This window comes from Urocitellus parryii, chromosome 4 (genome assembly GCF_045843805.1).
Source record: "Urocitellus parryii isolate mUroPar1 chromosome 4, mUroPar1.hap1, whole genome shotgun sequence".
Taxonomy (NCBI): Eukaryota; Metazoa; Chordata; class Mammalia; order Rodentia; family Sciuridae; genus Urocitellus; species Urocitellus parryii.
The window spans coordinates 52,643,311-52,670,359 of record NC_135534.1 but is presented as its reverse complement, the minus strand read 5'-3'; the positions used below and the strand labels follow the sequence as shown (position 1 = coordinate 52,670,359).

Genomic DNA, 27,049 nt, shown 5'->3' with positions numbered 1-27,049 from the left:
GGTAATTACATCCTTTGACTGGATATGGGGAGTGAGGTGCAGTTGGTGAGAGGAAGGTGCATTTCAATCAGAAGACTCAGTATTGTCAAAGATATGGCTTCATTCATTCTTAAATGTTACCATGATAAATGGGTTCAGAATATGTGATGTAATGTAAAAATGTAAAAATAATATACCTATACTCCTGCTGAAGGATTGCTGTGTACTCTTTCTCAATTTCATTTCTCTTCTTCCTACATATGACACTTCTGAGGGAAGCATTTAAACCTACCTGGAGATTTAACCCAGGATTATAATCTGACATTGGTTATCGTCATGCACTGCCATAAAAACTAAAGTGTGTCTCTGCCCTGCATGCCCTCACACTATCCTTGGAAATTATTTTTTTCTCTTTCTGTTGCTGAAAGCTTGTTCCCTGTCCCTGATGCCAATCCAATAACAAGGACACAGTTTTAAGAAAAAAAGAAAAAGACATCTTATTGCTTTTGCTAAAGGAGAAACACAGGGGATTCCTGTCCCCAAGGCTGTGATTCTGTCCGTCTGCAGAAACAGGGGGCTTTTATAGAGGAAATTCAAAGAAAACGAGATTAGGAAGGAGAAAATTAGAGAAAAGAAGATGAGGGAGAATAAGTTTAGGAAAAGAATATCAGGGAAAAGAAGATCAAAGGGGAGATCAGGAAGGAGAAGGTTAGGGGGAAAAAGATGAAGGAGGAGAAATTTAGGGAAAGAAGACCAGGGAGGAGAAATTTAGGGGAAAACAGATTGGGAAAAGAAAAAAACATGTTAAGTTTCAAAGCCACAAGAGTTATAGTCAAGGCATCAAGTGAACCCCCTGTCACATTTCCAGTTTTTTTTTTTTCTTTAAATTTTGTAGTTGTAGGTGGACAACATGTCTTTATTTTTATGTGGTGCTGAGGATTGAATCTAGTGCCTCACACATACCAGGCAAGAGCTTTACCTCTGAGCCCCAGGCCCAGCCCCCATTTCCACATTTTATATGGTGCACTATAGTTGTACATAATGGAGGGATTTATTGTTACATATTCGTACATGCAAACAATGTAACAATATAATTTGATCAATGTCAGGCCCCAGAAAATGTTCTGTGTATATATTCCCATCACACAGTGAACCCAAGGACAGGGTTTATGCTTTTTTTCCATCAATTTTCCAATGGCCAAGCCATAAGACTTGGCAAGAAATAGATGCTAATGTCTATTTTGTTCCTAAAATTTAACTTTGTATCTAAAAGTGGAAGTTGTGGAAAGGGACTAGATTCTAGGCTCTTCAGTCTCTGGTAGCTCCATCCTTCTCTTCTACCCTTCCAGAAAATTGGAAGTCATGTCAATGGCAACCACGTGGCATGAGTCCAAGGGCCCTTCACAGATATGGCGTCTGAGCAAATGCACTGTCAGACTCTCCTGCTTCCCAACTTAGAAAGGGCTCTCATTGCTGGCCAGACTTTGTTCTCATTTTGACAGTTGTGAAGGTATGGAGTATTAAAAGACACTGAAAGATCACTACCCTTGAGCATAATTCTCATAAATGAACATGTACATTGGTTGTTAATTCCCCGCCAAACAGGCTGCAGTCATCCAAGTGGGGTGGTGTATATGATAGTATCCTCTCCAGAGAGGAGTCAATGCCAAAAACTTTGTTCTCTTCTGAACTGTTTTGTTCTTTGAAACAATACTGCTTTGATTTCTCCCATGGGAGCTGGTGCTCCATTTCCTTAACTGGAAAGAAGGGGAGACTTCATTTCCTGCCTAACCACTGCCCATTGTCCTGGCGGCTGGAACCTTCAGACATGCTCCTGGCTTATCTCACCTCCTGCTGCTTCCAGCTTGGAGTAGCAGCTAAGGCAGTATGAAGGGGCGTCTGAGGGCCAAGGAAGTGGGAGACTGGAGCCCTGCTATACTCCTTGACCATGAACAATTGTGTGAGGGACCAGGGCTGGGGCTGGTCTAGTAGACATAAAAGCCCTGCCACAGCAGCCCACAATCCTCTTGGAGGTCCTCTTCTGAACTCTCTAGCAGTGCCTTGCATAGCCTTTTTCGTGGTTCACAGAAATTGCAGAACACAGGTTTCCATCCTCTTGTTCTCTAGGAAGAGCCAGGGACTTCTGGAATCTCACATTGTAAACAGCTGATCTTGTCCCAACCCCCCACCCTCTTCAGGGGCTAGGGTTGTGGCTCAGCACTTGCCTAGCATGTGTTAGGCACTGGGTTTGAGCCACAGCACCACATAAAAATAAAATAAAGGTTATAGTGTCCAACTACAGCTAAAACAAATATTTAAAAACAAAAACAAAAAAAACCTCTTCAAGGCTGCTTTGATGTTCTCAGTTGTCCCCTGAGCTGGGGGGGTGGGGGTGGGCCACAGGACAGTTGTGCTGGGGCCAGTGAGCTCTGGTTCTCTGTGGTGAGGGTGCAAAAGCTTTGCTGTGATCTGGCTCTAGGGAATGGAGTCCATGCCTAAGGAGGTTTTGTCTTTGGAAAGAGCTGGAACCTGTCATCCTCATAAAGAGAAGGAAGTCATGTCTCAGTACACTACTTGGCATGTCAGTACTTTGGATGGTAGGAAGATATAAGAGTAGAGAATTTGCTTCTAAATTGAAGTAGAAGCCGAACATAGGGTCACCTTAGCTGGGAAGATAATCCTTGGCAGTCAGTAAGAGGGCCTGTGGCTGAAAGCTTGGTCCTTGTCCCCGATGCCAATTCAATAACGAGGACACAGTTTTGAGAAAAAGGAAAAAGAAGGTTTACTGCTTTGTTAGCAAAGGAGAAACACAGGGACTCCTGTCCCTGAGGCTGTGATTCTCCTCATCAGCAGGAACAGGGGCCTTTAAAGAGGTGACTCAAAAGCTATATTCCACATGTCCTCTGTTGGAGTTGTAATTCACTTGTTAATTTGGAAGGTAGTCATTTCTGAGATCTTCTGGTGCCATCCTCAAAGTCTGGAAATTTCATTCCTATGGTGGGTGTGTACTCAAGGACAGATAACTCTGCCTGGGATGGGGGAGAAAGGTAATCCTATTTCCCTGGAGATTACTTACAGAGGGGAAGAGGTTTGGGAGGAGCAGGGAAAGAGAGAGAGAAAGAAAGACATCCATTTAAAAAATCAGTTGCAGGGCTGGGGATGTGGCTCAAGCAGTAGCGCGCTCGTCTGGCATGCGTGCGGCCCGGGTTCGATCCTCAGCACCACATACCAACAAAGATGTTGTGTCCGCCGAGAACTAAAAAAAAAAAAAAAAAAAAAAAAAAAAAATCACTTGCAGTGGCAAAGCTGCAAGGCTACATTCAATGCATAAAGTGGACCACTGTGGCAGGCCTAGGTTGTCTTGTGATCAGAACTCATCAAACTCTAATGGGCTACTGGTTCACCTGGGGATTCTGATCCAGTAGCTGTGGAGGGAGACCAGCTATTACTTTGCACTTCTAACAAGCTTCCAAGTGTACTAGATCAAAGCCTAGACTTTGAGTAGCAAGGATCTATAGCCTGACAAATGTGTCCTTGCTAGAGGGCATCATCACATTTTTCACTTGGGCTTAAAGAAGGTGATGTCATCAAGCAGGGGAGGGGTGTGGAAAGGTAGGGCGTTTCCAGATCAAGAGGCTGGTGGGAGCTAGAGGAAGCTTAGGGAAGTACCTAGGAGCCATGTTTTGCTTTGTTTTCACCACACTTAGAAACCAGCTCCAATTTCAACGAGCTGTTTAAACAGAAAGATTCAGGCTTATCCAAAACCTAAAATCCTAGGTCTTCCACTGACATTTGTCTACATCTCAAGACATTTCTGAGAGTAATTGTAACAGGGGTTCACTTGATGCTTTGACTATATCCCTTGTGGCTTTGAAACTTACATTTTTTTTTCTTTTCCCTAAACGTCTCCCTGATCTTCTTTTCCCTCATCTTCTCCTTCCTGATCTTTCCTCCCTAATCTCATTTTCTCTGAATCACCTCTATGAAAGGCCCTATTTTCTGCGGATGGGCAGAATCACAGCCTTTGGGACAGGAGTCCCCTGTGTTTCTCCTTTGCTATCAAAGCAATAAACTGTCCTTTCCCTTTTTCTCAAAACCGTGTCCTTGTTATTGGATTGGTACTGGGGACAACGACCGAGTTTTCAACATCTTAATATAGTCAGGGTTCGAAACATTTTCCCCACTGATTTTTTTTTTTTTTTCCAGTGCTGGTGATGGAACCAGGTCCTCTTGGATGCTAAGCAAGTGCTCTACAACTGAGTGACAGCCAGCCCCAGCCCTAAAATTCACTTTGTGTGTGTAGGAATAGGGGGGCATTTTTTTTTAAAGAGCTTTTTTTGGCCAAGCCTATAATTTGTGTATAGCAAATATTTTTCTTAGATTGTCCTTTGTAGCATTTCGAATCAAACATTAAAAGGCACATTTTCCTTTATGACTTGTGGATTTTTTTTTCCACACACGAGTGTATTTTCTGTAAAGTTATAAAGTTTATGCATCAGGGTTCCGCAGTTGCTTGGGCTTCTTCCAAGACCCAATACTTCATCTTGTATATATAATTCTGGATTCAATTTCTTAGATAGAACCCTTCAAATTGGGCATGGTGGCACATGACTATAGTCCCCCTGCCTTGGAAGGTGGAGGCAGGAGGATCTCAAGTTCAAGACCAGTCTCAGTATCTTAGTGAGACCCATCTCAAAATTAAAAAATAAAAGGGCCTGAGTGCCACAGTCCGGCTGGGCAAAATAACTGGGAGGTGACAAGCAACTTGAAGGTTGAAACGGGAACTGCTTTATTATGGAACAACTGCGGTATATATACCTAACTGATTACACACAGCTTAACTCAATTAGCATCATCCAGATACAGCAATCAGCCGATAAGGAATCTCCACCATCTTAATGGCTCAGTGGCGTTGCCTCACAAACAACTCCTCCTGGCAAAATGCCAGGCGCCATCTTGACTTGATTCGTAGCCCTCAACACCTGAGGACGTAACTCAGTGGCAGAGTACTCCTTGATTTAATTTCTAGTAACAGAAAGAGAAAGAGCCCTCCAATCCCATAAAATCTGGAACTTCCTCTGATACTAACAAAAGTCACTCCATCGCAAATTATGGACAATGTTAATTTATCTTTTCTTCTGGTTTATCTTTATTTTCTAGTTTTTCATTGTCAAGGTGGATTACTAGTGCAGTAAGTTTCTTCAAAGAATTCTCAACAGAGTTCTAATCACTGCCACATTCCTTTCTTCTTTCCTCCACTAGTTTGTGAAAGTTCTCCCTTCACCTCTGTACTCAGTTGAGCTGTGAAACAACTCCAGAGGTCTGAGGGGAGAGGGAGGGGAACAGCTGGAGGCCATAGTGCCCTCGTGGAGGTGAGTCTGTGGGGGCAGGCGACTGATACCCCAAGGCTGCAGTTTTGCAGAGTGCCAAACTAGGTGGCTTCAAACAATAGTTTATTCTCCTTTAAGGATTCACTGCTCATCAGGCACATCAGGCATCTTCCATAGTTGACGGGGAACCAAGCTGAGAGCAAAATTCTCACTCCCCTTTCTTGGCGACTGTGTTCGCTAGGTCTGGGTCTTGCTTTCCTTTGGGATGTATAGGACGGAGAACCTTGAATCTCACCTACCACATGGTCTCTCACCTGCAAGGCTACAAAGCAGAGGGCGCAGGAGTCAGGTCTCTTCAGGGGTCATGGAGCTCCTGCCTATCCTCCTAAACCAGATGTGGGGTGGGGAGGACAGGGTCTTGGTCTAGGTAGCCCATGTAGCTCTGTATTCTGTTTCTACCAATCCACTCCATGCTTGGGCATCTCTTTGGTTGCTTTTCCTTGGAATAAAGCCAGTGAGGTGAGTGGGGACATTTGTAAATCCTGGTCTCCTGTCCTCATTGGACAGCGGAGATTCACAGCTGGCCCCTGCTGCCCCCTCCCACAGATTTTCAAGTTGTGTCCTCTCATTCAAAACTGTGGATGGAAAATGCTCTTCTGGTGGACAGTGGAAAGGAGATGGTCCTCTCCGGAGACAGGAGAAAGGTGAGAGCAGGGGTATCAGGCAGTGGAGTACAGAGGGGCCTGAGAATGGGCATTCTTTCTAATCCACCCAAATTTCTTCCAAAGTTTTTCTCCCACACTGTAAGCCTTGGAGGAAGTCAACACCTATTTAACAGAGACCCCAAAAGCCATATTCTGGCTCTGCTACAGGAAGCCAAGGTAGTGAAAGGTGGAGGCACGACACTCAGTCCACTAGCAGCTGTGAGCTTCTGCCTGGGATTCTGACACTGGGGCTTCTGTCTCCAGGAGAATTCTTTTAAGATACTTGTAAGGGAAGCTGCAAGGACTAATGGGTAGTTAAAAATCTGCCCCAATTTCTGTGGCTTGGGCTGCCTAACTTCCTTCCCTCAGTTGCTATTCATATTTAAGCCTGGTTCTCTAGGCTCCCTTTTGGTTACTTGGGTTCCAGTAAACTTACTTTCTACTTAGTTGTCCTTTTTTTTTTTCTTCCCAATCAAGAATTTGGTAAACTCCTGAGCCTTGTTAGAGGCTGTCACAGTTTTCAATAGTGGGGCATTTATGCTATAAAAGGGATGTAGTGGTGGGAATGAGTGGGTGATCAAAAATCTACTGCAGAACATTTGAGTTACTGGTGACCTTGAGAGTAGAGGTACAAAGGGTATTGAGGTTTGAGATTGGGAGAAAAGGAGGTGAATACAACATCAGAAATTTGGAATAAGATTTCTAAGTCTCTGTATATGCTAGTCCCTGGCCAAATAGGATTAATTATGGCTATAAAATGAACCCAATGGCCAACCCATGCCCCCTAACCACATGCTACCTTTGCTGAGTTAAATCAATTTTCAGCCTTGGCATGTAGCACTGAGCAGATGGCTAAGAATAACAATTTTATCTGAATACCCTTCAAGTCTCCTGAAATCTAAAGTAGGTTGTTCACCTACCACTTTTGCTGTGATAGCTACCAAAAGCTATAAATTGTTAGAATTTTAGTGATGACCATCCCCACAAAAGGTTAGCCTTTCCGATCTCAATGGAACACAAAAATATTGGCTTTACTTATCACCCCTTTCTAGTAGGTGGGGCCTCTTTCAACAGTGCCCATTAGCATGATGTACTACTGCCTGCCTTGAAGGTTTCTGTAAACCAAGACCAGGTTGTTATTCTCAGGTGGCAGTAGTGTTCCTGCCCAAGTTTTAACATTAGGCCCAGGATTGTGAAAAATCTTCCAAGGCTTGGGAGCATGGGTAAATCATTAAGGAGTTTCTGAAAAATACATCTTAACCCCCATGATGAACATTTAGTTGAATAAAGATGCCAGATAATTTTACTGGGACAATGGATTTTTCAAGAGGGGATGTGAAATCTTCCTGAGAACAGATTATCAACCTACTTCAGCCTGATGAGAAGATACCAGTTTTGGTTGCTATGCACAGATAGCAACATTCTTCTAAATTCATGAGACTTATGGTCTTTGATTACAGAAACTGTTGATAGTTCTATATAAATATAATTCTAATAAACTGACCTGAGAAATTACTCATTTTGTGTCCTATCATGAAAAAATAGTTTAAAAGTTCCTAAATCTTCAAACTGAGATGCATCTTCTAACCCTCAAAAGCTAACAATTCCCCACAAAGCTGCAGGTGCTACTGAAAGTCACATAAAAGTACATCAAGTATCACAATGTTTATTGATAGATACAAGTATATAAAATCAGGGCATGAACATGACTTGATAAATTAAGTAGACTTAATTTCAATACTATAATAAGAGGGACCAATTCAAATTCTCACCATTTGTTTCACACCCACAAAAACCACTTCAAGGGCATTAACGATCTCTCAAAACTGATCAGTTTTGTGCAAGTAAACCATGTTTCTTTTAAAAAGACTTGTGCACTTGCCCAGGCTCAAGGATATTAAAATCTAGCACATAAAGCCCATTACTAGAGGTAGAAATACAGGCAATATACTATTACGGCAACAACCATCAATTACAGTTAAGAATTTTTCTGTAACAACCAAATGGATAATCAAATATTGCAACAACTCAAGTATTACTGAGCAAAGTGCATTTCTACAGTATTCAGTGTTGCTATTCAGTTTTCTAACTTAAAACAGCCTATGATAATTGGCAGCAAAGAAGGTCCTTGCAATAGACTGCCTCTGCTTGAGAACTTATGATGTAATTATTGCATGCTGCTAATATACTATCTAAACATTAAAGATACTCCTAAAATATTTGATGGTGGACTATGATTAAGACATTACACTACAAAAAAACCTTATGCAGAAGGAAATCCTAACTGACGTGCTTCTGCTTTAAATATCGTGAAAACATTACAGCGGAATGAATTTCGCAGTGGTTAGGTCAAATGCAGTTACATCATAGCAACAGTATGTTTTGCACAATTTAAGGCTTTGGCTGGTTCTTTAGTCAGCTTCTTCCTCCGATTCCTCTTCTTCAGCAGTTTCTAGCCAGGTTAGCCACTGATTCACCTGTAAATTAGATTTGTAATTATTATTCAACAGCAGGTTCAAGACATAACCAAAACCAAACATTTACCCAAGGGCAAAAGTCTTAAACCACATTTTGATTACTGTAAACAGTTGCAAATGTACTGTGTAAATCAGCCTTAAGTTTTAATTCAAGGTTAGTATGACATTTGTCCACTTACATTTCAGGAAATCTTTTTAGTCAAGATGATCCCTGTGAGGCTACTCTGTAACCCTTATTAGGAGTAAGGTAAGACGCTGTACAAGTTTCCCAAAGCCTGGTCCCTTGGAAAACTACTAAACCAGAACCTTTATACTAAATTCTTTACTTACAGAATAAATAAAAAAATAAACTTCCAATCACCAAAAATTTTTAAGTATTTTTAATACCAAAAAGTTTTGTCAATCACCTCTAATTCAACATCTTATAAACCACTAGGATTTAAGCATAATTTCACCTCCTAGCTTTACTTCATGCCGCTAACTGCCCACTTTTAATAGCTTTGAACAGTACAAAATGATATGTATGGATTAAGAAACTTTCAGGACTATCTTTTGCCTGTATTTTAGTTTAAAAAAGAACTACTAGGGGCTGGGGTTGTAACTCAGCTGGTAGAGCATTTGCCTTGCACATGTGAGGCACTGGGTTCAATTCTTGGCATCACATAAACAAATAAAATACAGGTATTTTGTGAGGCTACAAGAGTGAGAGGGAGGGAGCGAGCGCATGCGCGCTAGCACACTACTCATTGAAATACTACCAACGAAACTGGAAAAACAAAAACCAAGAAACCCCAAACCAGGGCTGGGGATGTGGCTCAAGCGGTAGCGCGCTCGCCTGGCATGCGTGCGGCCTGGGTTCGATCCTCAGCACCACATACAAACAACCATGTTGTGTCTGCCGAGAACTAAATAAATAAATATTAAAAAAAAAAAAAAAAAGAAACCCCAAACCAAATTAAAAAATTTACCTGGAACAAAGCCTTGCCTTTTCCTGGAAACTCTTGGGTTATATCTTCTTTCCAAGCCAGGAAAGCTTCTTCTTCAATAATTTCCATGTCATAGAAGTGAACAAAGAAGCGGAGTAACATGCCTAAAAAAAAAAACAAAACCAAAATCTCCACTTAGTGGGCTATCTCATCATGCACTACCCCTGAACTCCTAATTCCTTTAACACCTGTCATCTCACCTTTTGGGAAATTGCTGTTGTAGCAGTGCACCTGCAGAGCATACAGGGCACTGACCTGTAGATCCACATGATCATGAAGGAATTTCTGCATCACTGGCTTGAAAGAAAGAAGCAGTTGTTTTTCCTGCTCTAACTGTTCTTTGGAAGGAGCAGAGGAAGAATCTGTTTCGTCGCTAGGTGGGCTTACTTCACTAGAAATGTACTGTAAGAAGCTGGACAAAAAGAAGCCTTTTTAGAACCACAAAATGAGTTATCTGGCTCAAGAAACAGACAACTTTTAGCTCCCTGCCTTGCAGACTTATTCTCTAGCAAATAAAACATGGATTTTACTGTTTATAGAAGGCCACTCATCTTACCTAGTCATTAAGATGTTCACAAATCCTTTATCTACATGAAGTTTGGGAGAGATGTTATCTTTAATCCATTTATATATGGTTTGAGGGGATGGATCCAATTTTATTTGCTTCAAAAGTTCCTTCTCCAATTTGAGAAGTGGAAATAAGAAACTCAGTCCCTTTCCTTCCAAAATCTCCAACATGCGGTCCTTATTCTGATCAATTTCTGAAGAGATAAAATCATTTGCATCATTGAGCAGCAGTTCGCTTTATCCAACTGGCCTGTTTAGAAAGTGCTCTACCACTGAGCTACAACCCCACAACCGCAAAATGAACTTTTAATACATGGATCAAGTAAAAAGATATGATAATCCCCCTTTAAAATAAGATCTTAAGATGTATCCAGGGCAATGTTTATTATTACTTAGAAAGGTAAAGTTGTCTGATCCACATAAATCCACTCAAGTTACCAAGAACCTCTAGGTTTAGTGTTAACAAACCAGCATTCTCTTACCTGGGAGCATTTTCTGCATATTGACCTTGCTTTGTTGAAAAAGTTCTGTTAACCATTCTCGATCTTGTAATTTAGCTAATTGCTGAAGACAAAGTAAGAAGAGTGGGAAATGGGTGCCACTCTCCAGTGGTTGAGCTAGTTCTGAAATGCTCACCAGCTCTGAAATGATGGCACGAGCTGCAAACTGTGCTAAATATGATTTCACCAAGGGGATGTCAACCTCCAGTTTGGGGCACTGGTCCAATACGTTCAGGAAAGCCTTAGAAGGAACACACAACAGTCAGTTTGTTACAGTTTTCAATGAGTGGAGAGTTTTTATTGCACAATCAGGAAAAGTATTCTACCTGCATGAAGTTGTCACTTGTGGCTATCCCTTCCTGTTTGAGTAAACTGATCAAAGAACTTGCTTTTTCTTTATCTTCATCACTTCTATCCAGTGACAGGATTATTACTTTGCTTAACATCTCAGGAAGAAAGTGTTTAGGAGCTCTCATTTCTCTCACACCATTAACAGCCTCATTTGCATTTCCACTGTTCAAATACTCTGTTACAACAGTTTCCTAAAAAGAATACAATCCAATTACTGTTTGTTTTCTCTATTCCAAATATACCCCAAGAACTAAAGATTATTTATAGAACCACTGGATGCTTACAGTTAGTTTAAGTAGTTCTTCCTTTGACGGTGGTGGCTTTTTGCTAGTCTTGGCAGGCTTTTCCTGGATAAGTGGTGGATTAGTTTTGAGACCAAGCTGAGGTGTCTAAAAGATAAGCAACATGACAGATAAAAGGAACATGTGACATTAGTGGAAGAAAACATGAAGTTAAAAAGGAAGAATGATGTCATACTATGGGGCCTATACCTGTCCCAGAGGTGGTGTTTGAGTGCGTGGTGGTTGTGCACTAGGAGGAATCATGGTTATCTGGGGCTGAAGCTTTGGCACTTGATTTTTATTCATTAAGAACGACTGAGCAGGCCTCAAGCTTATCTGGAATTAAAAACAAACCATACCAGACATCCAAGTTAATATATATAGTTGGCTAACGTTAAATGTAACACTCTAATATCCTAAAATTAATTCTATAGACATGATATAATCTAGGGCAGAAATGTTTCTTAAAAACAAACTAAAAAAAGTTATGTAATACATTTAATTCCTGGCAAGAAAATTGAAGACCTGATCCACGGAAGAATAAGATATTGTCATAAACCTTACATTTCCATTGGAATTCTTCTAGGATTAGCATTATTAAAATAAAAACCCAGCAAATTAAATGAAGTTCAGAAAACATCTTGCTAAAACACTCTGCTTACAAGGAAACCAGGAACAACATACTGACAACCATTTTCCTCACCCTAACTAATAAAGTCTTGCCCTCATATCTCATAATCTTCGCTCATAGGACGCTGGACATTCAAAGAAAGAAAAAGAAAGACAGAAAAAGAGAGAAAAAAGAAAAGAACTCCAGCATAAGTCCTCTTAATAACGCGTCTTTTTATAATCATCGGGCAATAGATTTTCTGAATCGACAAACTACCATATATAAGTAACATAGGCAAATGTACCTCATCTGCATTAAGCTGTCCTTTCTTAGAAAACCGAGGTGGCATATCCTTCGACTGTCCTTGCAGCTGGGATAAGAGTCCCTGACTCTGGTTATGGTAGAGCTGGCTTAGCCCCTATTTCAGAAAGGGAGAAAGAAAGTCTAGATAAAAAGGGGGTCCACAAATTATGGTAATCAAGTACCAAGGGATGAGCCAAGCCATAGGGAAAGCTTAATTGAATTTGCCCAGAGAAAGTAAAAGATGAAACAGGGAAGAATAAAAATCTAGCCTAACTATTAAAGTTAATGTGACTTTACTAATCTTAATAAGTATTTCACTCAATTTGAAATATCTGCCAAGGATGTAAATTTAGTTTAGAAAGGACACCTAAAATAGCTGTATCTTTATATAAAGAAGCAAAATAAATTGACATTGCAATATTAACACTTGTTCCTAATGCCTTCTTACCTGGCTTTTCATAAACTTGCCTCCCATCTCTCCAAACTGTGATTGTGTGGGAGGCATGATGTGTCCCCCATGGCCATTGAAGAGTTGATTTGAACGATGACGTCCCATGGTGGGTGAAAATCTATCCTGGATAACTCCTGGACCGGTACCAATTCCACTACCTTAAAATACATACATGAGCAACTCTTAAAACTCTACTATTAAAAAATTTAGACTAATTTTTTAGTTTAACCAAACTTCTGTTCTGTTCAAAAATTACCTGGCATTTGTCCAAACATATCAGCAAGTCCTCCAAGTGGGTCCCTATCCATTTTCATCCTGGGTGGCATGAACGGTGCCTCCAGAAAGAAGTCATTTCTCATCCCTTGAGCCATAGGAGCAGGGATAAACACTCCTAGATCCTTTGAAAATGAGGTGAATAAGTACTTTCATTTTTGAACACTATTTTACTGAAAACTAAAATTAATATTGGGGAAAACAAAAACCTATAAAATGTTAGACTGCTATGTTTCTGTAAGAACTTCCCACTGACAATCTCAAATAAGATGGGGAGGGTTTGTGTCCCTGTGCTACTATAAAAATACTTCAAGTCTACTTGGTTAAATACACACATATCATCTTACTTTTACTGCATCTTGACGCTACTATAAAAATACTTCAAGTCTACTTGGTTAAATACACACATATCATCTTACTTTTACTGCATCTTGACGGATTTGATTGATCGTCTTTGGTCCATTGTCAAGAAAAGCCTTGCGAGGAACCCAATGGTGTTCTCGCAACTCTACGGTATCCTATAATTTAAAAGTGTAAATTTCATTTTTATATTCCTGAACAGAAAAACTCAGCTTTAACAGCGTATTCAAACAAACCAGTTTTACCTGCAGCAGGAAACGAATCCTTGCTGGCAATTCCTTACTTAACATCAAGGAGCACATTCGGGCAAAGTATTGATCCATTAAGGACTGATAAAAGAGAAAAATACATAATTGAAAGAACTAAAATAAATGTGTACTGTCTTAGGCTTTTAAGACTCCTAAACTATCACCAAGGTAAATGACCATGGCAACCCCCTTTAATGTCAAAAAATAAAGTACATATACTGCTTTCATCAGCAACATACACACCTTAGCTCGTTCATGGTCTAATCTAGGTCCCACTGTCCTCATTATCTGACAGAGGCACTCCAAATCCTCTCCCATATCTTTGAGTTGGACTCTCTTCTTCTTTTCCAAAAGCTACCAAAAGAATGAAAGGCCACATGTCGACAAAATTTTAGTTATTCTAACAAGCAGTTCTGATGTGGGCAATCACTTCAACATTTACTTTATAAAACACACGGCATATTTTCATATTAAATATTGTTCTACAGCATTTAGTTTTGTTGGCCATCTAAATATTTCACTAACCACCCACTAACTTGTTTTTTAGTTGTAGCTGGACACAACATCTTTTTTTAAGTGGGGCTGAAAATCAAACCCAGGGCCTCACACGTGCTAGGCAAGTGCTCCACTGCTGAACCCCAGCCCCACTGAATCTACTTTCTAAGATGGCACAAAACAATTGTAATTGACTCAATTCCTCCCAAAGATGCTCTCATTGATTATCTTAATTTAAGTGTAAATTCCCAGTAATACTTACTGTTTTGATGCACTTATGAAGGATAGATTCATGAATAAGATCAAGCTTGCCAAGTTCTCCAATGAATTTGATGTTCCCCAACATCTTGATCTTAGCAATGGCTCTCTGTTCCTCCTCCTCAGGGAGGAGGGGATTTTCACGCTTATCATAGACTAAAGGGGGAAAAGAATAAAGCCAACACTTAGAATTAGGTTGAAAATATACTGTATCAAATATAATTTTTTAGTGTGGTGCAGGGGATCAAACACAGGCCCTTGCTTATGCTAAAGAAGCACTCTACATTGAGCTACATCCCAGCCCTCAAATATAAACAAATTCTTACCATCAACATTTCTGGTTCGGTTTTCAAATTCATCTTGTAATTTGGAAATTAGGAGGCGTCTGAATGTCTGAAAATAAAAGGCACAGGCTTTATTAACGACATCTTTCAAATCAATTTTATTTTTTTTTATTTTTCAAATCAATTTTAAAATAAGCAAATAAAAGTCACCACATACTGTGCTTTGCTTCTGTCCCGGCTGACCCTCTGCTGCTGGGCCATCAAAGTTTGGTGCATCTTCTGCCAATCGCAGACATAGCTGAGCATACAGTGAGCTATACTTTGGCTCTTCTAGGGCTTTGTCCACAATCTACAGAGGAAGTCATTTATAAAAATAAATCAACCGGCAGCTTTTCAAACAAGTCCTTTTATGACCATTTTTTTGGGGTAGTCTTAAATCTCATGACAGATTATTTCTCTTTGCTTCTTTTATTGTTAAAAAGACCTCATGTATTCTCATCTCTTCCCCTACCACCAAGTTGGGAAAGACTCTGGAAGGCTGGGGATGTAGCTCAGTGGTAGAGCACTTGCCTAGCACATAAGAGGCCAGAGGTTCAAAGGGGTGGTGGTGGTACTGGGGTGTGTGTGTGTGGAAAAAGGCACTAAAAATCTTTTGCTATCATACAATTCATTTCTACAAAAGGAAAACAAATAGCTTGCTGATAGCCCTTTGAACACAATATAAACAATTTAAACTTCACTCTTAAATCTTATGACAAAGCTAATCGTTCTGTTTTTATTACTATCAGCATTCAGAAACACATGTCCATCTAACTCAGACCTCAGGGTTAAGATATGATTAAAGGCAAAAACAAACAAAAAACCAATCTAGGGTTAATATTTTTGTCTTCCCAAGTTTCCAACGTTTAAAACTTACCAGCAGTATGACCCCTTTAAGGATGAGTTTAGACTCTACACCCACATTGAGGAGCTCAAGGCATAGCTTGTCAAACTTTTCAGGAGTAAGCTTATTGAGTATGCTGGGGAAAAAAAAGAATCACATTTGAAATATCAGCAAACAGAATAAAGGTTCTTCCTTGTCACTGTTGTTTAGACTATAATATCTGTCAAATTTGGGGTTCCCAGCTGTCTGACAACAAACCCTTTTCAAAACTAAGAGCACAAAGGCCTCATTATCAGGGACTAAACAGAGACCATTAGCTGTGATAGTTATACTCCCTACTATAATAGGGTTACACACTAAGCCAAGATGGAAATGCCAGGACAACAGGCTTATGGCTATAACCAACTGACTAGAACCAGCAGTACAAATACTGATGTGATTCTCTTCAGTTTAAGACTATTTGGGATACTGTGAACATTAACATTCACTAAAATATATTCTTGGGCTGAGGTTGTGGCTCAGTGGTAGAGAGCTCACCTAGCACATACAAGGCCCTGGGTTCGATCCTCAGCACCACATAAAAATAAATAAATAAATAAAGGTATTGTGTCCAACTACAACTAAAACAATAAACATTTAGAAAAAAATATGCTCTCTGGGCACGAACATTACCTTACAAATAGTATAACATATATAGTATATAAATACAGCTAATCTATACTTCTTCCTTCTTATGAAAGCAGATTTTAAAACTTACCCTCTTACTTTCCTGAAGATTGCATCATGTCGTTCTTTTTCATTTGCGGAGTTGTTTGCTGCGGAGTTGTCATCTCGTCTAGTGCTTCGTGCAGGAATCCATTTCTGAGCGTTTTGCCCTGGGGTTTTCCCCAGGAACTCGCTGATTAACGTCAAAAAGGAGACTCATAAATCAAGAAAGTGTGAAACAGCAGCCAGTTACATACCAAATGTCACACTGATCAGAAACTCTACCAAACAGAAAAACCTATGCTATGCTTTCTCTACTTGCCCCACAACAAAGTAACTCTGGAAATTATTGATTCTCAAATAGTATGGTATATCAGAATCATTCACAGGGCTTCATAAAACAGATTGCTGGGCCCACTCCCAGTTTTGCTTTAGCAGGTTTGGGGTAGTGCCTAAGAATTTTCATTTCCAGTATATATTCTCAGATGATGTTAATGCAGGTGATCCAGGAGCCACACCTTGAGAACACTAATATCTTGTGATCATATTCCATATAAAACACCTTGCATGAATAATAACTTGATTTCAAAAAATAACATCATTAAAAATAAGCCAAGAATAAGCAGTTTCAGAGTCCTAACTCACATTAGATGATCTATTTAAGGGATGACCAAGAGTTAAGCTACTATTAAGTTGATGTTTTTACATGTTTACCATACCTGTTGCCAGCAGTCTTGGGATAGTGCTGAGGTGCACCCCTACTTCCTCCTCCGCCCGAAGAAGCACTATTTAAAAAAAATTTTTTTCTTCATTATACCAATCATGTCTCATTCTAAAGGAATAAAGGTTATTTTTTAAAAAAATACTTCAGAAATTACAGCACAGATGAACTTGGGCCTTGAGAAAACACTAATAATTGCATTTATTCTTTGAGTAGTTAATGAGAAAACTCAGTTAAAAAAAAAAAAACAAAAATAAACTTAAGGACTTTAAAAATTGTAGCATGTTAAGTCAGAATGAGTGTAGTGACTTCTTATTTTGTGATCACTTTTCCAAACCATCCCCCTAAAGAAATCTACACATACCTGAAACGAGAAGCACCCCCTTCTGCAATCGCACTCTCCACTTTGGCGGCTTGACAACGAAGAATCTTCAAAAGAATAATATTAATGGATAGGGTGGGGAAGGGAGGGGATGGGAGAAATGAAAAACCTAGAATGAGAAAGAGCATCAAAATTAGACACTGCTAACATACAGATCTATAAATCTTCATTCAATAAATTATTTCAGATCCTGGCACTGCAGTTGATTTAACTTTCACTGCATTGCAGGTCTCATAACACTAAAAATAGAACGTACTCAAAAAAACAAATGGGCAGAATTTTTTTTTTAAAAGAAACTGCCGGCTGCTCAAGGACGCAAGACCAGCCCTCGGAGACACACAAGAACTCAAACTGCTCAAAACCAAGCCACATGCTACTATCTTTAAAACTTAAAAGATAACTTATCAACACCTAGAACACTAGGTGGGAAATGTCTGCTCTCATAATTGTGCTGCCTCGGTGGCGAGCCGCACCGCCTGGACAAGGCCTAAGGCGGCTCCGCTTCTTTCCTCACTGCCCGTCCCTCCTCCTCGCAGAAGGCATGTTGTGTTAAGACTCGCCGACGGCCCAGGCGTGCAGGCACTCGGCAGGCGGAAGACCAGGGCCACAACATGGCAGCAAAACCTCCGCCCCGTTTTCCCTTCCTGGGAACAATAGAGCAGCGGATTCCTCCCACCCCGGATGGAGTTAGGTAAGTGCTACCGACAGGCGCCCCGCGAGGCCGTGGGTCCCTCGGCGGGAGCAGCGGCGGAGGCCGCCCCCGCCGGCTCAGCGCCCGGCTCTTTGTTCTCGGAGCAGGAAGGCGGCCTCCGGCCCACCCGCCGCCTCTGGGTAGGCCCCCTCCCACCCATAAATCCCCCGGGACTGACAGCCGCCTCGCCATTGCCTCCGCGGGCCGACAAAGGGGCCCAAGCCCTCACCCTCTGCCTCCCCCCACGAAGGGCAGCCGGCCGATAGGCCCCGCTTAACTTCGCCCCGCCGGGAGGCCGGGCTCCGGGACTCCTGCGCGTCGCTGGTCCCGCGCCAACGGCTGGGCCCTGCCCGCTGCCCATCGCCCTCCAGCCGCGGCGCGCGCCCGCGCCACGCTTGCCCGCCGCCCAAGCACACCGTGCCTCGGCCCGCCTGGCCTCGTCGGCGCACCCTGCCAACACCCGACACGAAGCGTAGTCAAGTTGCAGTTTCCCTTCTACTCCATCGAAACGGCAAAGGAGAGCAAAGGCCAGGAATTTCCAGGTGCCCTGAATGCAGAGGAAACGCTAAAATAGGGTCGCCCCGCCCGGTTCCGCCTGCGGCCGCCATTTTGTACCACTCGAGAAGAAGCGGCCGGGGCGGCGGCCATTTTAGAGCGCTCCGCTCGGCGGCGGCGACTCCACTCACCTTCACCGAGAACTCAGCAGCTGCCACCGCAGCTGCCTCCTCAGGATCCGGTCGTCGGGGACGGGGAAGGGAGGGGGAAGGGGAACGGAAAACAAAAAAGGGGGAGGGAAGGGGGAGGAAGGAGTCGGGGACGGCTTGAAACTCTCAGCTCAGAGGAGTCCCTGCTGCAGCCACCACCCGGTACCAGCCGCCACCTCCATAGAGCTCCAACTCGCTGCTGGCGCTGAGGCGTGTCAGAAGCCGAACTTATCACTCTGGGGCAGCCGAACCCACCAGAGCCACCCCGAATGGCTCCTTCGCCACCCAATCAGCAGCCTGGCTGCCATCTGCCACCAATCCGCGCAGGCCGGCGGGGAGGAGCCAGAGGGCCAAGCTCGGTTGCGGCGCAGCCCCGCCGCAGTGCGCAAAGCCTTATTCGCGAAGGCTCTGGGACCAAGCCAGTGGCGTAAGGGGAGCCGAGCGTTGTTGAGTTGCGGGCCGCTTGCGTAAAAGCTGGAGAGCCCTTTTGAGTGCGTTGGTGTGGTTGCCTCGTCTTCCTGCATAGGCTCTTTGTTCCTAGAATCCGGATCCCGAGCTCGAGTTGTACACGATTCTTTTCCCTCCTCGTTTTTGCTGCTGCAACCTGGGAAGAAAACGCACGATTTTCCTACCTTACCCAACCCCTGTCCGTGGCGTGTCTGAGCACTGATTTCCCTGGCGCCCCTAGGGATCTGAGATTGCCCAGCGTGGGCCAGGCGTCCTGGGACCAGCCTGCAGCGTTGAGGCCTGGCGCCCCAGGGGCGCCGCGCGGGGAATCGCTTCAGGTCCTCGGTTTCCGCAGGCTTAGGGGTGGGGGATCCGGGGATAGGGCTGAGGAGACGAGACGAAAGCGAAAAGCCCCAGTACGGAAAGAAAACATTAAGCTCTTTATTGGCCTGCCATCTGCAAAGTGAATGAGAAAGAGATGAAAGGAAGGGGCTTATTGTCCTGGTACCTCTGGTTAGAAACAGCTTTCCGCAAAGGAACGTCCGGCCACCAGTCACCGAGGAATGCTCAGAATATGCCAGACTTGTTCTGAAGAAGTGTTGGTAGAGCGCGGGGCGCTTGGAGGGTTTTAAATTGCTCACTCTTGGTTTTTGTTTTTTTCTTGTTAGCAGTTTTATTTCCATTTTATATAAAGTCCACGTTAAGACACAGGGTTAGGCTTTTCAAAACTGGCAGGTTGAACTATTTATATTTCTCAGGTAATATATTAAAGGAGAGGGTGTTCCACCATTTGCGACATTTTAGCTTTACAAAAATGGAGTCATGTTTCTATATATTTTAACAACAGAAATGTCCCCTTCTCCATTTTGAGCACAGTTCTTGATACAATGTAATCAAAAGAAAAACTGTGTGTTATCCTGAACGACTTAGTGTCCAATGGAGGGCAGGATTTTCAAAGACCCAAACTTAGGTTTGACATGTCAAAACAGCTCTAGGTGTTCCAAGTACCTAGTCCTGAATACCGTTTTCATAACAGTTGCACTATCGTGAACATTAAATCTGATAATAGAAGGGAGTGGTGTGGTTCTGAAGGTTTTTGACACAATTCTGCATTTTTAGATTTTTGCTATGGAATAGGAAAAATTCCCCACCTTATTGTTACTACATTTATTGCTATTAAATCAATTTCACTTTATTTTTAAGAACCAGAAAAATGCATTTTTATTCATAAACTTAGTTGTGTGTTAAAAAAAAAAAAGGAAACATTTTTGGGAAAGATGCAAATTCTGTTTCAAATACAAGAGGTTTCATGTTATAATTTCAGGACACTTCTAGCTTCAAAATAATACCAGAATAATATTTGTTTATACTTTTTTGTAGGACTTTGCAGTTGCAAAAAAATACTTTCATATGTGTGTTTTTACACAACTTGTTTACATTCCTCATGTCTGATAATGAATACATTTATCTGATAGTGAGAATGGGCTTCAGAAACACTATAGTAACCTAGACATCAAAGTGAGTAGTTACTTAGCCCTAAAACCTGAATGTTCTAATAATTAAGGAACTTGAAACTGAATGATTAAAAATTAAAACGATTTTACTTAATCTTTAATGTTTGCTAATAGTAAATCCCTCTGCTATAGGCTTTTAAAATATGAGTGTTTGTGAGAAACTGGACTGGGAAGGAGTAACCCAAAGTAGCAAAGAAAAAGTAAAAGTGCAGATAAAACACAATTTTTTATTTACCTTTCAATCAATGGGGATAAAAATATTTTCACAATTTCAAATGTTTTCATCACATGTTGGATACCTGAAAATTCAAGTCATTGTCTGGAATTTAAAAATTTAGTTCATAGAAAACTGAATTAAACATACTTCCAACTGCTAGTTTTACACTTCTATTTTGTCAGCTTTCTATAAGGCTAAAAAAAACCATGAAAGAGTCCTGTCTTGTTAACATATATTTTTGCATTGTTTTAACAAATGTTATATGCTGGTAGTTATTCCAGTGCATACTACTTCTACAGCATTTCTATCCTCTGTGCCCCAATCTTCCAATCTAAATCCAATACTGAATTTCTAACAGCCTATTGATCAGAGAGGCAAATCTGCAGCCATATTTAGTTTGGGCCACATTAGTGTTTTTTGTTTTTGTACTTGGGGATTGAACCCAGTACAAAACCAGTTTGAACCAGTAAGTCACATCCCCATCCCTTTTTATTGTTTTGTTTAGAGATAGGGTCTTTCTGAGTTACTGAGGCTGGCTTTCAATTTACTATCCTCCTGCTTCAGCCACACCAGCCACTGGTATTACAGATGAGCGCTACTGCGCTCACAACCCAGTAGTGTTGACACTTGAGTTAATTGACATTTAAGTATTAGGAGATTGTATATATGAACCCAGATTTCCATCTTTTCAGAAAAAGTCTTAAGAAGTGGCAATAATGGGCCTGATATTCACACAGGGCAACACTTGAGTATAGCAGGATAGGAGCCTCTTGTATATGTTTTCCTCTTGGAGCTGGGCATGTAGCTCAGTGGTAGAGCATTTGCCTTGCATATGTGAGGAGGCCCTGGGTTTGATTCCTATCATTGAAGAAAAAGATTATTTTCTATAGTCAAATCTAACTTGATTCAGTCATTTATGTTGTTGTCTGGCCTTCTTTATAGCCACTTTGCTTTTTCTAGTTGCTTGTTCAAATTCACCAGATTTAATATGTAGCGGATCATCTTCCTATTTTAAGGAAAAGGAGTCAGACCCACTGAGGTGGAATATCTTCTCTACAACTTGCTGTGTAACGTTGGGCAACTTTAATTGCTCTCTTGTCTTCAGTTTTTGAATTTGCAAAATGGTAATGATGATGGTATCTATAGAGTTGTAAAGATTAAGTGAGATAAAGCACATAGAGTAGACCCTGACATAGTAGTTAATGTTGGTTACCATATTGTCAATAATCATGAGTAACCAGCTGTTTTACAATGTATTATGCTAGAAATTTGACTTTATATTTTCTCTTTCCTTTTGATCAGGTTTAATATTCAATCTGCTATTGAGTTCTGGTATTACTTTTCTCTAAATGTTTCTTTCACTCATCTTCTTCCCTATAGTGTTATTGCATGCATGCTTATCCAGGCCTTAGAAGTTTTTCTCCTGAATTATTGAAAAATCCTTGTTTGCTTGCTCCAGTCTTTTCCCCTCTAGAGTCTATATACTCATGTTAGTCTTCCCTAAAACATTCCCAACCAACATATCATTACTATGTTTAATAATCTTGATGCTTCACTGTTTTCTACATCTGTTGAACTCAACCTTGGCTGTACAGTGGAATCACTTGGGGACTGCATCTAAGGTCAGACAATCAAGTTCAGACAAGTACGAATATCTGAAATCCAGAATCTAGAAATCAATAGTATTTAAAGGTCTCCATGTATTTCTTTCTTTTTTTTTCTTTTTAGGTATATATGACAGTAGAGTGTATTTTGACATATTGTACAAACATACAGTCTAACTTATTCTAATTAGGATCCCATTCTTGTGGTTGTACATAATGTGGAGTTTCACTGGCCATATATTCATGTATGATTCATTCTATTATCTTTCCTATTCCCAACCCCCCTTCTTTTCATTCCCCTTTGTCTAATCTGCTGAATTTCTAATGGGCAGTCAAGGGTTGAGAATCTCTATATCAGGTCAGAGCATTATAGAAAATTAACATTATTGTTGAAGAAAACCTTAGGAAAAGGAAACTGCATTCCAGAAAAGAAAAGGGGTGTTTCCCAAGGAGGGAAACAGGCATTAGAAACCAGGGATCTCAAGTCATATGCTTTTGCTTGGCTTTCAAGTCCTTCATATTCTGTTCCTCTTTCATTGGTCTTATTTTTCACCACTCCCAGACACCCAATCTTCTTTTGGGGAGCCAGTTAGACTGGTATGGCTACCCCTAAAAATTCATTCCTACTAATGTCCCATTGCTTCCAATTTGAGGCTACTCTCATTTATTCCTTCTACTGATTCATTCCTGACACAGATATTAGTGTTAAAATTTCATTAGCTCCGGGCTGAGGTTGTGGCTTAGTGGTACACCTAGCATGTGTGAGGCACTGGGTTCAATCCTCAGCACCACATATAAATAAAAAAATAAAGGTACATCAACATCTAGAAAATATTTAAAAAATTTTTCATTAGTTCTCCTCTAACTGAATAGCATCTGAATTCCTTAGTTTGGTATAAAAGGCCCTTTTTAATCTGGCTTCAGACTACTTCATCTCTCCTTCATTCCCACAGTTAACCCTAATCTAATTTTATGATTCTTAAACTTTGCTCCATTTTAACACCAATGTTAAATATTATATGATTAAAATTTGTTGGTCTTTGCCCATTTGGAAGAAAAATAAATACATTTAGTTACTATACTAGTGGCTAAGCAAGGAGCTTAGATGTAACCTGTTTTCAAGGAGCTCACAATTTAGACAAAGACAAGATAAATACACTAGTTACAAACAAGAGAAGGAATGGGTGAAATCAATGATAAATAGGACAACCAAGAAAAAAAATGCTATAAGATCTCATAAATGGCTTAACAGGAGATGAGGCTGTGGCCATCCTTTGTTTAGCACCAGAATGAGATGATAATTGACTACATAGGCAAAGAAAATTCTTGAACATATGAGAACTATGATCATTTTTGTTTAAAGCCAATAACTTTTCATTGACACAAGTACTGGTTTTGCGGGGAAATTAACCTGTGGCTTGTATGAAGTAAATTAAAGGCAAACTTGGAGATAGGAAGACCAGTTAGAGGGCAATATACGCTATTGTTTTTATGAGGCTTATATTCATCTTCCTTCCAAAATTATAAGGTTCTAGTGCTGGTGGTACAAGATAATATTCACTTCTGTATATGTAAATAAATCTGTATTACCAATAGATTTATTTACACATACAGAAGTGAATATTATCTTGCTGACATTTTATTGATTCATTTTTCTTTAGGATTTTTTCCTATCTCATTGGCTCTTTCAACAGTTTAGCTCAGTCTTTGTTCTGTTTTCTGCCTTGTTTGATGTCCAAATATTGAAGTACCCCAAGGATTTATTCTGGACCTTCTGTTTCCTCTGGGTACTTTCCCCAAAAGTAATTTATCTATTCTGTGATTTTAAATATCAGTGTTATGATGATTATTTCCAAATTCATATCTTCATCCCTAATCCACACTTCCCTATCATGGAAGCTCTAAATGTATATCACATGTACTGAAATTTCCACTAAAATTTTCTCTTGGATATCTATTAGGTATTCCAAATCTAACATGTTCAGAATAGTCATTCTCCATTGGGTGCAGTGACATATGCCTGTAATCCCAGCAGCTTGGAAAGCTGAGGCAGGAGGATTGTGAGTTCAGAGCCAGCCTGAGCAACTTAGTGAAGCAACTCAGCAAGACCCTTTAAGCAAAATATATAAAACGGCTGAGGATATGGCTCAGTGTTTAAGTGCCCCTAGGTTCAATACCCAGTACAAAAGAAAAAAATGTTATTCTCCTATTGTTCATCATCTGCCAGTTGCTAAGACCAAAAGTCTTTGAATCGGTCATAATTTTTCTATTTCATCTTCCATATCCCATCCATCAGAAGTTTTGTCTCCAAAATATATCTAAACTTGATCCATTTTGCTTGATCTATATGGCTGTCACCTTAATCTAACCACCATTATATCTAGCCTATATTACTGTAACAGTCTCTTTGAGCTGGTCCCTCAGTTTCATTTTTTGCTTTCTAATACATTCTCAGAATCTAGTCATCTTTTAAGACTGTAAATGAGATAATGCCAGTTTCATGCATATAACCTTCTAATCATGGATATACATTATATTCACAATAAAATCAAAACTCCTTATTATGGCTTACATGACCTTACATGATCTGACCCTTGAATATCTGACTTCATCTCTTGCATTGTTTCCCTTGATCTCTATAATTTAGTCATACTGGACCTTTTTCTATTTTTCAAACTCATGAAAAGCTTTCATTCCTCAAACATGCAAAAATTATGGTTAGTTTTTCAAGTTCCACTGCTCAAAAGCTCTTATCCCAGTTTTTTTTTTCTTTTTTTGTTGGGGGTACTGGGATTGAACTCAGGGGCATTTGACCACTGAGGCACATCCCTAACCCTATTTTGTATTTTATTAGAGACAGGGTCTCACTGAGTTGCTTAGTGCCTTGCTAAATTGCTGAGGCTGGCTTTGAACTCATGATCCTCCTTGCCTCTGCCTGTTAAGCTGATAGGATTTACAGGCATGCACCACCGCGCTCAGCCTCTTATCCCAGTTTTTTAGATGGCTTTCCCCACCACTAAATTGGTTTTAACTTGAATAGCCATTTTGGGGGAGGGGTACTAGGGATTCAGCTCAGGGGCACCTGACCACTGAGGCACATTCCCAGACCTATTTTGTATTTTATTTAGAGACAAGGTCTCACTGAGTTGATTAGTGCTTAGCCATTGCTGAAGCTGACTTTGAACTTGTGAGCTGCTGGGATTATAGGCATGTGCCACCATGCCTGGCTGAATAGCCATCTTTTTAGAAAATCCATTCCTGATCACTGTGTAAAATGCTCTTTCCCAAGCACTTTATTAGGTTACCTCATTTAATTTTTTCAAAGTCCTTATTATTATCTGAAATAATGTTTTGAATTTTTTTATTGTGTATTGCCTGCTCATTGCATTAGAATGTAAGCTCAATGACATTAGGAACCATGACTGTCGTTTGGTGTCCATTTTAAAAGTTTTAAAAGATGCATGCACACACACACAGAAATACATTGGTAGACAATGTATTGGAAAACAAGAGATTAAAAGCTTAGAATAGGGGCTGGAGATGTGGCTCAGCGGTAGCGCGCTCGCCTGGCATGCGTGCAACCCGGGTTCGATCCTCAGCACCACATACAAACAAAGATGTGATGTGTCCGCCGAGAACTAAAAAATAAATGTTAAAAATTCTCTCTCTCTCCTCTCTCACTCTCTCTAAAAAAAAAAAAAAAAAAGCTTAGAATAGATCCTGCTACATAGTAGGCATCAATAAATATTTATTGAGTATGAAATATACATTCTTGCAATTTAGTTTCAATATAAAACCACTTTGGGCTAAGCAGGGATGTATCAGGTCTCCCATTTTACAGATACAAGAAATTGAAATTTAAGTAATTTTTCCAATTTTATTTAGTTAATGTGTGGAAGAATCTCATACTTTCCCAAGTGCACAAAATTCTCCTCTACAACAACATAAGTAACCATGAGGATATTCTTTTATTTTTTACTTTTGCAAGCAATGTGTAAAAAGCTTATATTAGCTTCCTCTGGCTGCCATAAAAAATTGCCAAAAAATGGGTGAATGAAAACAACATAAATTTATTTTCTCACATTCTTAGGGGCCCTAAACCGCAAATAAAGGGTGTTAGCAAGCCATATTATGAATGGAGGCTCTAAAGAGAATTAATTTCTTGTCTTTTCCAATTTCTGGTGGCTGTTGGCTGTTGTTCCTTAGCTTGTGGTCATATCTCTCTGTCTTCTCAGTGCCTTCTCTGTGTGTGTGTGTGTGTGTGTGTGTGTGTGTGTGTGTGTTGTGTATCCTCTGTCTTATAAAGATACATGTGATTGCACTCAGATAATCCAGGATAAACTCTTTTAAGTTTTTAACTTAATCATATTTTTTGCCATATAAGGTTCCAGGGGATTAGAACATGAACATATCTTTCTTGAGATTCCTCATTTAGTCCACCAAAATGCTCATAGTATTTTAATGCAGAACTATATTCTTTGAACTGAATATAATGGGATTACCTCTTTGGATATGGACTATCATTTATTCATTAACAAATACTGAGCTCTTAATACATGCTATGTGTAATACTAGAAATTGGGTATACATTGGTAAAGAGCAGTGAGTAAATTATACTTGGAGATTGAAAAAGGGGGTTATTATTAATTACATTGGTACAGCAGGCAAAAATCAGGAGTATACCAGGCAATCCATGGCCTATGATCCCCTTACTTATGATGCAT

The 27,049-nt window shown here is 40.4% G+C and overlaps 1 protein-coding gene and 1 non-coding gene across 2 annotated transcripts; both read right to left on the bottom strand.

Annotated features, from left to right (window-relative positions):
• Positions 1-7,663: 7,663 nt before the first annotated feature.
• On the bottom strand, positions 7,664-27,049 carry Eif4g2 (eukaryotic translation initiation factor 4 gamma 2). The gene is made up of 24 exons (XM_077797257.1): positions 27,039-27,049; positions 18,779-19,446; positions 18,526-18,668; positions 17,131-17,195; positions 16,765-16,830; positions 16,098-16,238; positions 15,374-15,476; positions 14,675-14,806; positions 14,500-14,566; positions 14,178-14,329; positions 13,664-13,774; positions 13,418-13,501; positions 13,232-13,330; positions 12,796-12,937; positions 12,537-12,697; positions 12,090-12,203; positions 11,386-11,511; positions 11,179-11,283; positions 10,870-11,085; positions 10,526-10,784; positions 10,033-10,237; positions 9,677-9,888; positions 9,459-9,580; positions 7,664-8,490 (listed from the first exon to the last, which is right to left on the bottom strand). Exons 1-24 carry the CDS (start codon positions 27,047-27,049, stop codon positions 8,425-8,427), a joined length of 3,570 nt encoding a protein of 1,189 aa, XP_077653383.1. The 3' UTR covers positions 7,664-8,424.
• Positions 11,895-12,036, bottom strand: LOC113187858 (small nucleolar RNA SNORD97). Its single transcript, XR_003301467.1, has one exon. It is a non-coding gene; the product is annotated as a small nucleolar RNA SNORD97 (small nucleolar RNA).